At 39.0% G+C, this 14,240-nt stretch overlaps 1 protein-coding gene across 1 annotated transcript; it reads left to right on the top strand.

The window, feature by feature from the left end:
* The first annotated feature begins 5,467 nt into the window (after nucleotides 1–5,467).
* vgf (VGF nerve growth factor inducible) lies at nucleotides 5,468–11,543 on the top strand. Its single transcript, XM_079810570.1, has 2 exons — nucleotides 5,468–5,714; nucleotides 7,778–11,543. The coding sequence occupies exon 2, from the start codon at nucleotides 7,797–7,799 to the stop codon at nucleotides 9,747–9,749; it is 1,953 nt and encodes a 650-aa protein (XP_079666696.1). The 5' UTR covers nucleotides 5,468–5,714; nucleotides 7,778–7,796; the 3' UTR covers nucleotides 9,750–11,543.
* Nucleotides 11,544–14,240: the final 2,697 nt, after the last annotated feature.

Here is a 14,240-nt window from a genome sequence, read left to right as displayed (position 1 = left end):
AAACGAGAAAATAAAAATTCTTCCTCCAGGGACATTGTTTTAACCGGAAGGTCCAGTTATGACATTTTGATCAAACATTATGAGGGGAAAAAACTCTTTAAAAAAGACACATATCCACGGATGAATTTGTATAAAATGCATTTAGAAAATAGACGGTGAGTTGTAATTTCATGCTTTGCTTTAAGTGTATAGCATATTGCAGATTCCTTCACTGGGTGTAAAAACCTCTCTGAATTGGTATATGTGTGCATGAGCATGAGGAGTGAGTGGAAGCGTCTATATAAATTTGTCCCTGCCTGCATTATTTATCTTTCTCACCGAATTACACTTCACATTTCATTCATCTCCTCTACTCCTCCTCTATCTCCCCATCTTTCTCTCTGTGCTTCCGTCACACCCCACAGAGCCCCCTTAATTCTCCCCTTTCATCATTCTCCTCTTCCTCCCATGAACACTTTCGATATCAGGTCCCTCTGTTTTTTACCCCTCTATTTACATTCACAATACATCGTTTTTTCAATTAATGCTAAAAACGTGGACCTCAGACTCAGATAAAGCCAGCTAATCTTATGGGGATAAAGCCCAGAATAAAAGTCGATATAGTTTATCTTTGCGTAGTACAGCTAATGCGAAAAAGGCTTTAAATGTTGAAATCATTTCCACATTTGATGTAACAAAATGCAAAGGTGATGAAAGTGGCATCTGAGATTTAGAAAGCAAAGATGTAAGCTAAAATAGAGAGTGTTTCATTAAGATAAGTGCGTGATTGCTGAGCTTCAAAACATTTCTACATATCAAAACAGCAGGCATGAGAGAAAGTGACAGCACATAAAGAGAAACTTCTTTCTTTTTTTCTTTTTTTAAAAAGTGGGTTTCACTTTATTTTGATGATCTTTTTAACACATTCGGTTGACTATAAGTTTGCACCTACATCTAACTCTCAGTGTTAGCCTATTAGATTGGTAGGGTTTGGGTTAGAATAAGTTGACATACTTGCAAAGTCTGTTGTGGGATCATCACAAAGAGTTAGCAGATTTTAAGCAGACACTCTACTCTAATGGCTGGTAGTTGACACGTAGTTGCAAAATTATAGTTAACAGAATGTTCAAAAGGGACCAACAAAATAAAATGTTACCAAAAAGTGAGATAAATACAAGTTACCTCTGTTGCCATGCTTATATACTTTAACTGTCATTACTTCAAATATTGTTTGTGTATAGGGATCACAGTTTCATTGCCTCACTATATGGCAAAGCTCTGCTGTAGAGCAATATGTATCAATATCAATGACACTAAAAAGGACACTTGGTCTGAAGGCTCAATAGGAGGAAAAATGAATCATTCAGCATGTTCTTACCCTTCTTGATAGCTGCCTTTGTCTGGTTCAGTCCCTATCTGCTTCTAACTGTCAAATCATCAGTGGTAAAAGAATATTAAAATGGTGCACCGGGACCCTAGACATGTCAAAAGAGATTCTGTAAGCCATGTTTTTTCATCTTTCAACATTAATGTCATGTAGGCCATTCATCAAAACCATGGATGCTTATAAATCACATCAGACTGTGATTTTTCACTCTAAATTGAATCTGTAGGGAGGTAGTAAATAGCTTGCTATTTCAAAGTCAAGTAGCCATAAAGGAAATATAAAGAGCTATATGTGTCCAGATGCACAGAGCACTGAAGTGCGTTGTAAATATCAGTTAGTCAAATTATTTCATTTAGTTGACAATTTGTTTGCTTTTTTTAAAGGTTACAAATAACATGTTCCTATTCACACGTGATTCGTTTTTTCTATGATATCATATCATGATACTTTTCAAAAGAAAAAACAGAAAGATTTATGAAAAGAAGTTTTCATGAGGAATCCAAATGAAAATAAATCAAGTGCAGCTCAAGTATGATGAACACCACAACAACGTTTATTTGCATGATGAGAACATATAGCATAAAGAAAAGGCTAGAAGCTCAGCTGCTGTAAATCTACAGAAGATGTATCTCACTCCCTCCCATAGGTTGTGGCCTGTTGCCCAGCTCTAAAGCAGTTAAAGCACTGCCAAACACTGAATCTTTCATTTAGAAAGGGTTTCTTTGGCATAATGATGATTTTTTTTTTTTTTAAACATACAAAGACCTTATAAGGTGACATTAGCTTCATTGATGACATGCCAGCACTACCTCAGCAATTGGCTTTAGATTATTATGAGTAGAAGAGTATCATCATGATCATATTTATTAGGCATAGCTACATGAATAACATGAAAGGAAATATCTTGACTAACTAACAGGTGATTTCACATTATTAATGCTTGCCTCAATTTACTTTATTGAAATGAGCTGCAATTTTGTCACAAAATTCATGCAAATTTGAACAACAGAAATGTAGCCTACTTTTCTAGCTCTCAGCATAATTTGTTTAGGACTGGAAAAGCACACTTCCTAAAACTGGAGAATAACTTAACAAAGCAATGGATATAACCTACTACTAGGCCAATTAATATGGCTTTTATGGTGTTAATTAGCCTACTGTGACTGGATTTTGATTCCGCTATTCACTTAATTAGAACAACCAGAAATGTCATGTTAGAATATGTGGTGGAATAAAATTGTATCTTTTAAATGATCTTTAAATTGCTCGCATGTTGTCTAACTGACAGGGGAACTCTGTTTGGATAGTTCTTGTGTTAGGCAAGACTTGCTTCTCTTTGTTTGTCTACGTAAGCGTGGGCAGGGAGCCTCTGTCACAAATCCAATCTAAGGGCAACCCTCCCACGGTTAGTTGTCTGAATCGATTATAAATGGGTTCATTTTTTAAAAAGCTCCCTTGGAAGGCTTCGAGTGCTGAAATTATGCTCGCTGTAGCGAGAGAGATTCATCTGGGGGAAGACCAAGATACGGTGGATGCCGCCTCATTAACTCCCAGTCAGACCCGGGAGAACAAACGATCAGTTTGCACCGCCGCCGCCTTTGCAAAGAACGCCAACGCGGCATTTCCCTTTCTGCGACGTACGCAGCACAGGGCGGAAATGATGGAGGTGGGAGAATTTCTCTTTCGGCATCGAGAGATCTTCGTGGGATAGGTCATTTGTCAACAGAGTGCTGTTAATTCTCCAAGGCAGAACGTACCTCTTCAGTCGTCCTCTCCTGTGAGACAGTCGACGTCCTCTGGGTGAAGTTAACGTAAACAGACAGTTGGTTGCAAAAACACAATAGCCTACTCTCCGACAGCCACTGTCAACTCATTCTCACCATGAGCTAATCCAATTCGTTCATGTTAAACACTATAGATTTTTAAAAGAATTATATGGGAGGATTATCTTAACTTTCATAATAGAAAATATCCATTATCGTCTCGTCACTCATGCTGCCTTCACGTGCTATCGGAATTATCGTAAATACGAGTTTCCTAGGTAAAAATTGCACATGAACGCCCTCTGATGTCGTGTTTACCACTGGGAAGTTCGGAAATAATTTTGATACCCCAATTCCCGAGATGGGCGTGTCATTAAGCTTTAAACATGATGGCGGGGAGAACTGGACTGCTGTGTCCAGTGCAGGACCAAAACAGCTTGGTCGTCTTGTCTTGACATTAACGTAGTAGCCTACATATTTACATGTGAGTAATCATATGAAGTGTATTGTATGTTTGGTACACAGCGAAAATAGCCTGCATTTGACTGAAATTACAGAATCAGCAGAAAGCGGACTATGTGGAATGTTTATGGTTGTCGGTGCATGGAGACTACAAATGATGATGGTTTTAATAAGATTTTCCCAATAAATAGGCAAGAATAACCTGGTGTCCACCATGATTCCTGTTCACTCCGACAACAAAGCACTTGAATGCAACAAGCTCGTAATCACGACTTCTAAAGTGGGAATTAGGAAATTTCCGATAGCACGTGCAGAAGGCAGCATTGTGCCAGGTAGGCTACAACGAGAACGTATAGGCTAACCAAAACATGCCAATTCACACTTTCAAACGACTTTCAAGACTGTTACTCTGCAAAATCAGATTGATATATTCCTTTTAATTACACACGTGAGAAAGGAGGTTTAAGCACGTTTAAAATTATTTAACTAATGGCCCTTAGAAATAGCACTATTACAGTGAGCCAAAAGAACCTGTCGTAATGAAGAGGGCAATGGTAGCCTAACTAAGGCAGTGCCAGAAAGGATTATCTGGGGGGGGGGTTTATGTGTGTGAATGAGCTCACTCCCTTGGTCTAAAGAAAATAGGAACGCTTGAGAACGCTTGCAGGTTGCAAGAAAAGAGTTTTGGACAAAGTTTTGGAACCGGTCTATTCACGGAGCGGCGGATTTCTACATTCACTTTTTTATGTATCCTACAATGTCCAGCGTTGCTTAAAAGATTCAACAATTGCTTCATAATTGTTTCACCCTCGTGCCAAACACGACCTTTGTTTTTGTTCTCAAAAGGAGATGTTGGGGGATGTGAGGCACTTAGGCCTACAGTCTCATGTCACCAACTTGTACGGAAAACAAATAATAGTGACCGAGGGTGTCAGTCCCTAACATCTCCAAAAAATAGTTTGGCCTACTTAAGGGTGAATAATAATGACAACGTTCATATTTGGGTGTAGCTATTATCCTTTCAAAATGTAAGCGTAGGCTATGTAAGTTCCTTCAATATAGGCTACAGTGTGACATAGACAAGGTTTCAAAGAATTGCTTTTTTATTCAAATGCTATAACTAAGATCACTCTGACATTTATGAAAGAAATGTGCTTAATATATGAAACGACATAACTTTAGATTAGATGAAGCATTATCCAACTGTCCTCTGCAGGCTACTCATGCGATATGAAATTGTGTTTAGGCCTACTTCGCTAGAATATTTTAAGATAATCACTGTAGTTTGCACGTTGAATGCATGACGTTTTCATTTTTAGATGGTCCACAATTGATACCAACATAGTAAATGTTGTCAATTTTATCTGGTAGAAAAAAAACGGTTGCAAAAGCTTTTAATGATAATGATGCATTTCAAAAACATCCTGTAACATCACGACCTGGATGCGGAAGAGGCACATTACTCGCTAATGAAAAAAAAAAAAAAATCCAGATCAGACAAAACATGTATAATATGCATTCACTGACGATTCAAGCGCCAGCTGGTTCCTCTGTGAATTTTATGGTGTAATTGCATTTATACGTTTTGTTAATGAGGAAAAATGTACATCGTGGTGAGGATTGTTGGTTCCTTTGTGTTGCGCTGTCAGTTTGCAGCTGCATCTGGAAGGGACCGGTCTCGCGCTCCCCGTGTTGTCTGCCCTCTCTATTCGGCGGAAAAAAAAGTACTATTTCATTCATCCCGTTTCCTTCCATTCATCTGGGCACTGCAGCGTAGCGAAGACTCGGGGTTCGATCAGCACCAAAATTCTTATCAATGGAGCGAGTGACGTCAATGAGCTAGAGTGACGTACAGTCACGTGGGCGCAGTGGGGCCGAAATAAAAACACGGAGAGCTGACCGTGGTACTGAAAATACCCCAATAGCGCCGTGCAAGAATAGCCAACCATACGGCTTACACAAACGATATACCTGTGCAAAACAAAACAGCAACATTCAAACAAAGCATGTATTGTTGAAGCGGATTCATATTCGTAATTCACGAGACTAACTTAACTTAAATACAAAGTTTGAAGAGGAGACAATAAGTGCGTCGGACTGCGCTGCCCCTGAAAGGATTCCCGGTAAGTCCCAGCTTTCTTTTTATAGTAACAGGGAACAGTAATGCAGCAGGCGTGGGGAAATAAGTATAGGCTATATTATGATGTGGAAAGAAGAAACATAAATTAATAACACAGACTGAGGCGTAAAGATTTTGCTAGTTTATATGTTTAAAAATAATAATAATAATTGCTGGTATAAATAAATGTTAGGCATGTGTAATAAAAATGTATTCTAATATAAGTCTTTATATAAAAAGGGGAGCTGATGAAAAAATGCAGCAATGTAGAAAGTAAAAGTACAATTATTTGTGAAAAAATTTATGAAACTTATTAAAAAACACGTTAGTGATATTGAATATTGCAATGATGACTTTTACAGTTAATGATGAAGGTAACCAGTAAGATCAATCGCACAGCTCTCATAATTATTTTTACCACGCCCTTGCTCATGCTTTCATCATCTTTCTCATCACCATAGCATTAGATACCCAAAATAACTATGTCGAGTCCAATCACAAAAGCGCACGAGAGACACTGACATAAATCATGTTGTTTTGCTTATCTTTGCCTTGACTTTTGCCCATTGGCATACAATTTGTATCGTGTTTTACATACTTATAAGTATTAGCTCACATGGAGCAGAGAAATGTTGACAATATAACAGCAGAGCATTCATCATCGATTTTCGGTCTTTCAAATGTTGTTGACTGGGTTCAATGTGTGATAGTAGATGTTTAAATCTTAAATCTAATTGTCCCAAAGCAGAAGATTATAGGCCTACTTGAGGACAAGGCGTCTTAGAGTCGGATTACTTGCATTCTTTGTTGATGAGACCCCGATCCCCAGAGTGCTCTGTCATTGGAGGCAATGGACGAGGGTTTTACTGTTGCTGTTGTTGCATCGCGGAGACACGATTCTAATAAGACCAAAAAAAGTTGATTTTTTTAATTATTTTTTTTTTATTTGAGAATAGCAACAGACTGTTGTTTTTAATAAAAATGAGAAAATTGTGCATGCCATGCAGCTGTAAAACTTTAGATGTGTAAACCCATGCGTCGTCAGCCAGTGGGCACATATTTGCGACTGCTGCAGTGTTTTCTTGTGCAACGAAATGTGGAGTTCTAACTACACAACCAGATTTTACCATACACCTCTGTGTCGTGATGATCAAGCCTAAGCTTCAGAATCACTTGATCTCAGTGCCAGTTTTCATTACAAAATGAAAGTGAGCTAAGCATGCCGTTTTATTCAGTTGCTGCGCTCCCAAAGCTTTAAAAATCCAAATTTTATGGAGTGTATTATCCATATGAGTGAGAAATACTCGTATTTGTTTTTTTGTTTTTTTTGGAGCTCAAACTTGCTTTTCATGGCCATACTGAGATTTTCCGATCATCTTTATATTGCTTACTCATTAACCTCCCACGCATCCGAAGGGCTCCCTGCTAAGGCGCTTTTCCTCCTATACCTTATTAGCACCGCGCCGCGTGTGCGAGCAATCACATGCACAAAGCGCTTCAGAGTCCTCACGAATCGCACCAGCTCAAGCCGCAGAGCCAATTAGAACGCCTTTGCAAAATCAGCTAAGCAGCAGGCACTAACACATCAATTATGGCTTAACAAAAGATCCTCCCTCTAATGATTAAAACCATTTTTTGCGCAAAACATTGCATAAATATGGTTTGTTAGACAGATCTCTTCAGAATAGAAACATCCTCACTGGATTTGACAAGAAAAAGTGTATATTGACATTAGTTCTTCCATTGAGCAATTCGTGAAATGCTCTCAGGTATCAATTACAAGTCATTCATCCAATTTAATACACAGTGAGTGTTGCATTCAGGCAGTCTGCAAAGAAGCGAATGTGTCCACCATCTTACCTGAGAAAAATCTTCATCCTGAGCTAGAATGCTGTGCATTGATGTGTGATGCACATGCTGTTTTTACTCAAGTTAATTGATTCTAGCATTATTATGACAAAAGTAGATCAAAAACACTATATAACTATAAAGCATGTATATAAAAACATTTTTTATTTGTCACTTGGGCTCTATTGTAACATATTTGATCCTTTTTCTGTCTTTCAGGTTCAACACATGTGCGGTCATGAGCTGGTGCCAACAAACTTTAAATGTCCCCGTCATTTTCCTGTTCATGTTATTTAGTCTCACAGTCAAGCCTGCAACCTTCAGTCCAGTGACAGCAGCCAGCAACACAGTAAGTGAAAACTATGCTGCATCTTCTTCCTCTGCTCAGCAACGGAGTCAATATACTCAACCATCAGAGGAAAAGGGTTCGCTACATGATGAAAATGAAGAAGATGAGCTTTTCAAAGACGTGGATCCTAGAACCCTAGCAGCGGTCCTTCTTGAGGCCCTCAACCAACCTCAGAAGGAAAAGATGAGTGAACGAGAAGAAGAGGGAATGGAAGTGGAAAAGCAGAAGGATCTCCAGGGTGCAGACAGAGACAGAGATGGTCACAAAGAGCTGGAGCTGGTCATGGCAGCTGCTGCAGCACAAGGAAAAGATGAGAAAGAAAGAGAGGAGGAGGAAGAGAAAAAAAGGGTCGAGGAGGAGGAACGGCTAACAGAGAAAGTGACAAGCCACACCACTAGTCAGACAGTACCATTACAAGAGCAGGTGGCTCCACATGGGGGGGACACTAAAGAAGAGGTGCTCAAGGAGGAGGAGAGGCAGGAGCCAGAGAGAGGGGAACTGGGGGAGGAGGAAGAGCAGCTGAGTCCAGAGGAAGTGAAGAATCTGGAGACCGTGTTAGAGGAATTGCAGAGCTACAGTACAGCCACCAAGAGAGAGCGTGACACCTCCACAGGCCAGAGGGAGAGCCGTGGGGAGTATTTTGATTACCTGGACCGCAATGGCCTCATGAATAATGAGATTAAGTCTAAAGCTAAAGGCAACGACCTAGCCCTGTCCAAGAAAAAGCTAAAGTGGCAACTCGAACAAGAGAAGAACCAAATTCAGCCTCTACAAAGAGGAGGCAACTTCATGGATGACTTTACCAATAACCTTGCTGACCCAGAAGAAGATGATGATGAGGAAGATCAGGAGGATGAAGAACAGCTGAGCCCTGAAGAAGAGGAAACGCGGGCCAAAGCAGACCAAGAGGAGGTACGCAGACAGGCAGCAGAAGCACAAAGAGCCAAGGTGGAGGAGGAAAAGCTTGCAGACATTGCATCTGACATGCTCCTGAAATACATCGTGAAACAGGACAAGAAAAAGTACCAGGACAACAATGGTGCGGAAGATAAGCGCTCTGATGAGGAGGACACTAGTGATGATGATGACATTGACCCACAGACCATTGATAAGTTGATTGAGATCTCAAGCAAGCTGCATCTCCCTGCTGATGATGTGGTGGACATTATTAACGATGTGGAGAAAAAGAAGAAAAAAGATGCTCCTGAAAATCTCCCATGGCAACGTCCTCTCGTGCCGCGCCCAGCCCCCGTTGCACCTTCTACGCTGTTACGTAAACCTCCTCCCTCAAAGCCTCCTCAGCCGAACACCAACCAATTAAAAGCCTGGTTCAAAGACAGGGCCACAGTCAAGCCCAGCAAGCAAGACATTTGGACGAGGCAGCAGTGGCCCTTTCGTACCTACCCTTCCTACAAGTTCTATCAAAAACCCTACAGAGGGTATTACCCCATCTACATCCCTCCTCCAAAACCAAAATCCCGCTACTATTCCAAGCCCTCTTTCTCCCTCAATGATGTCCTGGGAAACTCACTGGACTATGACTTTGATTACTCCCCCAGACGGAAGTCCCGTCCCTGGGCGCAGTCTCGCCAAAGAGCCCAAACAGCCTTCCAGCGGAACCAATACTTCCCTCATTCTCGGACTTTCAAAGCCGTACCCATGCCTAAACCCCGGTCACCTCCACGTCGTTGGCCGTCCTTTTATTACCCAGCCCGAGCTCCTGTAGTCACCAGGGAGGATGATTACTACAGTCCACTCAGGCAGCCGCCACAGGACAGCGAAGAGGAGCTGGAGAACTTCATCGAGAGGGTCTTCATGAAACATCCCCGGATGTTTCAGTGAGCAGACTGGGGGGGGACAAAAGAGAGCGATGAGGAGGCGGAGGAGAAGAAAGTGAAAGGGAACAACTTAAAGACTGTTTATTGCCAACCTATCATGTTCTGGTTTCTTTTGCTGAAATCAATTCCTTCGCACTCACTTATTTGCTTCAGATACAAGGTTTACCCTTAAAACAGAACACAATTAGGATCTTCATGTCCATCTAACCACCTCCTCCCCCCTGGAGAGACTGACCAGAAAAGCTACTGGAGCGGCGAGAGGAACATCTCAAACAACCACGTCCAAGTTTTGCATTCCCTAAAAAGGCCTTTATAAAGTAGCATGAACACCATGTTTTCATCCCTTACAAAGACATTCAAGATAGAATCTTGAAAGGCTTGCCATTATTATGGAAGATACCCCATTATTCAGTTTTATTTACATATCTTATTTTGTCTTGTATATTTTGGACATTTTAAATCCCAGTGGTCAGTATCATTGATCGTAATGTAGAGGGATAGCAAAAAATATTCTAATTGCACCTTTAAAGAACGCGCAAACAGATTCATTCAGACAGAAATGATGAACCATCACAGTGCCATAATGGTGGAAATATACATTTTGTTAATTCAACACACCAAATGTATTAAGTCTTACTTGTACCTCAGAGTATTCTGCTTGAGCATTTACCATTTGTGCTTTCCCTTGTGAAGCAAAGGAGGACACACTAAGTCTTGTACATAGAATTAGTTTCTTATCGCTGTCTGCATTTTGAATTTTTTCCTTCAATGTGTTTTTACCATTGTTTTTTTACGCAAAAAAAGATAGAAAGTTGGTGCAAAAGACATTCATACATTCCAACGATTTCTAAGAAACAAATGTATTATTTCATAGAAGTTGTTTTGAATACAACTTTTAATTGCCTTAAGACACTCTCTTCCCCTTTTCAAATGAGCAGCAGTTTTGGTCACAGACTGGCTGAAAGGTTTTGTTCTCAAGCTCATAAACTTTATTCAGTGGAGCTGGGAAGCAGTGATCAGCCTTTTGACTTTGTTTTACAAATAAAACAAATATAAGACAATAAAAAAAATGATTTAATGTTTGTGGTTTTAAATGTGTCAAATGTTAATGGATTATTCAAGGGTAACCTTGCCCCAAGGCCTGTTACATCTTACCAAAAACTGGGCCAATGAGAGCTCAATCAAAATAGCATAGACAATCTGTTCATTTAAATGATTACAGTTCACACGGGAATGAATCAATCTAAAACTACTAAACATCAATGTTAATGTTAATTAAGAGAAAATTGATTGTAAACCATATTTTCCTAAAAAGAAGTCGGAAAGATTCAACTGGCTGAAACTGTCCAAATGAGATAAAATAGAAATGTACCAAACTGGTGCTTGTCAATCTAAAAAAAGAACGAATATTCAAACGTAAGGGGGAGACATACACCGTTCTAATTTTCTTTAAATGATTTGAAAGACTGACAGATGGAAGCTAGAGGAAAAAAATGGTAGAGGATAGCTGAACCAGTGGAGTAAAGTTTCTGCACGTTACTGTAAACTTGCATCTAAAATGTGTTGCTTCTTTGAAGACATTAAGAGCATTGAAAAAAGTACAAAAAAAAAGAGGAATGACTAGTGTATCCAAGTAAAAATGCAATTGAGTCTTGTGTGAGGAAAAATGTTTATGTCCTTTCTAGATGTATCTTGTACGTAACATAATAAACATGCGTTTGCTGGATGTAAATAAGCGCATGTTGATGACTAGTTTTGCTACACAGAGAGAAATAAATAAACTTGACTATTTTTTATTAAGATTGGTTTTTTTAATTCCTTCTTGTAAAGAACATGGTTGTGAGATTTGCACACATCTCATACATTTGTTTACACACCATTGCCTCCTACATACAGCACACTCAAATTTACCTTGGCATGAATTGCTAAAGTTTTGGATTATCTTTTTCCATCTTATAGCACATAACAATAAAGCATGCACATAAACAATATTGAGATCAGAGTACCTTACCAAAAGGAAGTTGAACATGAACATTCAGTGTCCCAGTGTGAACATCTTTCAAAGATGATGTCTCTAATGAGCTCATTTGATCAGCAATTAGCCCAACAAACTGTGTGAGCCCCAGAGCCAATCAATGCCACTTGTATGCCAGGTCGAATTTTCTCTTGGCTTTGATATGTCGTTCGTGAGCTAATACAGACACGCATGTGCAAGCACACATTATTAAGAGACAAAAGGACATTAAAATAAGGCCAGAGGACAGATTTACTGTTGAAAAGGATTATGAAGGGAAAAGTGTATGTAACAAGAAAGCAAGCGGGGCAGGGCAGGGGTCTTGAATAATGAGAGACTGAGCACATTAGTAGTCCCACTAGGACTGCCGCATGCAATCAAAGACTTTCAGCAAGGAAGGTTGTTATAGGGAGAGATGCCCCGCTTTCACACCGCATGAGACCTGTTTAGGAGTCAGGTTGATTTCATTCATGTAAATACACTTATAGTGATAGTTTGCAGAAAAATCTGTCATCATTCACTTCTACTGTGGAGCGCAAAAGAAGATATGCTTCTGCTTTTGTCCAAACAATGAAAGTCGAAGGCATCCAAAACAACACTGACTCGCATTGTATGGACAAAATACAGATACATTTTTCAAAATATCTTCTTATGTATTCCACAGAGGAAGGAAAGAAAGTCAGTCAGGTTTAGAACAACATAAGGATGAGTAAATGACAGGACATATATCTTCTTGAAAGAATATAACTCACCCGATTTAAAAAGATGAACCCCAAACAAATTACTTTTGTACATGTTTGATTGGTTACCACACTGCAAAAAATGACTTGATTGCATTTTTGACAAAACTAAATAAGGCCAATTTACCTGAGAAGCGACACTGCATAAGGTAATACATAATAAATACAAACTTGCTTTTTAAACTTGTGGGAAAAAATCTGCCTGTACAGTAAGTGAAACGTACTTACATATTCTCTGACAATACCCCGGCTTCACAGAAAAGGCCTAAGCCTAATCGCAGACTAAAATGCATGTTTGAGCTGTTTTAACTGAAAGCACCTTGCACTGATATATCTTAAAATACATCAGCGTCAATGTTTTGTCTCAAGATGCACACCAGTAGCGTTTGTTCTAAGGCATGTTTATAAAAGCTACTTAAAAGTCTATAAAAGCTGCTTAAAACCTAAAACTGTGAAACCAGGCTAATAAGTCATATCTGGAGATATGGAGTGTCACTAAAGTAAATTTATCTATTTTCAAAAATCTTTAAATATTTTAACTGGTAAATTACACAAAAACATGGGTTAAGAATATGATTTTGGTAGTGTATTTACATGCTTTTTTAATTCAAAATGACTGTGAACAGAATGAATTTCAGTAACAATGGCTGAGCAGAACTTTTTTTTTGTTGGTAGCTCCAACTTAACTGTATACTTAACCATTAGGCTACTACCACCCCTATTAATATAACTTGTATTCCCATTCATTTATTATAAGGTTCATTAGTTAACATTAGTTAACTACATTATTAAACATGAACTAATAATGAACTGCACTTATGAAGCATTAATTTATCTTTGTTACTGTCAATTTCAACATTTACTAATACTTTATTAAAATCTTGTTAACATTAGTTAATGCACAGTGAACTAACATGAACAAACCATGAACAGCAGTATTTTTAATAACGTTAACAAAGATGAACAAATACAGTAACAAATGTATTGCTCATGGTTAGCTCATGTTAGTTAATACATTAATAACTTATGAAACCTTATTGTGAAGTGTTACCATTTATTCATATAATCATATTAATCATCCATCTCTTAGAGAGCCCTGAAAAAGTTAACTTCAAGGGCACAATGACGTCAGTCAAACACGGTTTGTGAATATGCAAAGTGAAAAAAAGTTCTTAGTACATAATCATATGACAGCAATTTTCAATTCAGAATGTTATTAACAACAACTGAACGAGACAAACAAGGAGTGACAGCTACAATTTCCCATGAATAAATCAATAAAGAAAAAAGAAAAACACAGAAAATTAGGGAAACAGAATCAAACAGGGAGGGAAGACAAAGAAAATGACATACTAATGAAATGACTAGTGAAATTGTAAATCAACAACAGAATGGCTTGGAATAAACAGACACCAAACAAGTGGCGAGAGGTAGTCAATAATAATGTTAATGAAGAAAGTGAGGGGGTGGCACAGAGAAAGAGAAATAGAGAGAATGGGGCGACGGAGAGGTTGATAAAGAGAGCGCAGCCCACGGAGGAGCAATGATTCATGAGTCACATGGTTGAGAGGTGAGTCATACTCGCTCTACTGCAGAACCCTCAGCCTCCAACACACACCGACAATCCTTTGTCATATTCACTTACTCAGGCACAGCCACTGGGAAGAGTAATTGTCAAATTCAGTCTAACAGACTCTTTAATACCACCCGATTCAATTAAATAAAAAGAGAAACATCTACC

This window comes from Gobio gobio (genome assembly GCF_949357685.1).
Source record: "Gobio gobio genome assembly, chromosome: 2".
Classification (NCBI taxonomy): Eukaryota; Metazoa; Chordata; class Actinopteri; order Cypriniformes; family Gobionidae; genus Gobio; species Gobio gobio.
Note: the sequence above shows the minus strand (reverse complement) of the source record. Positions and strands in the feature narration are given on the sequence as shown.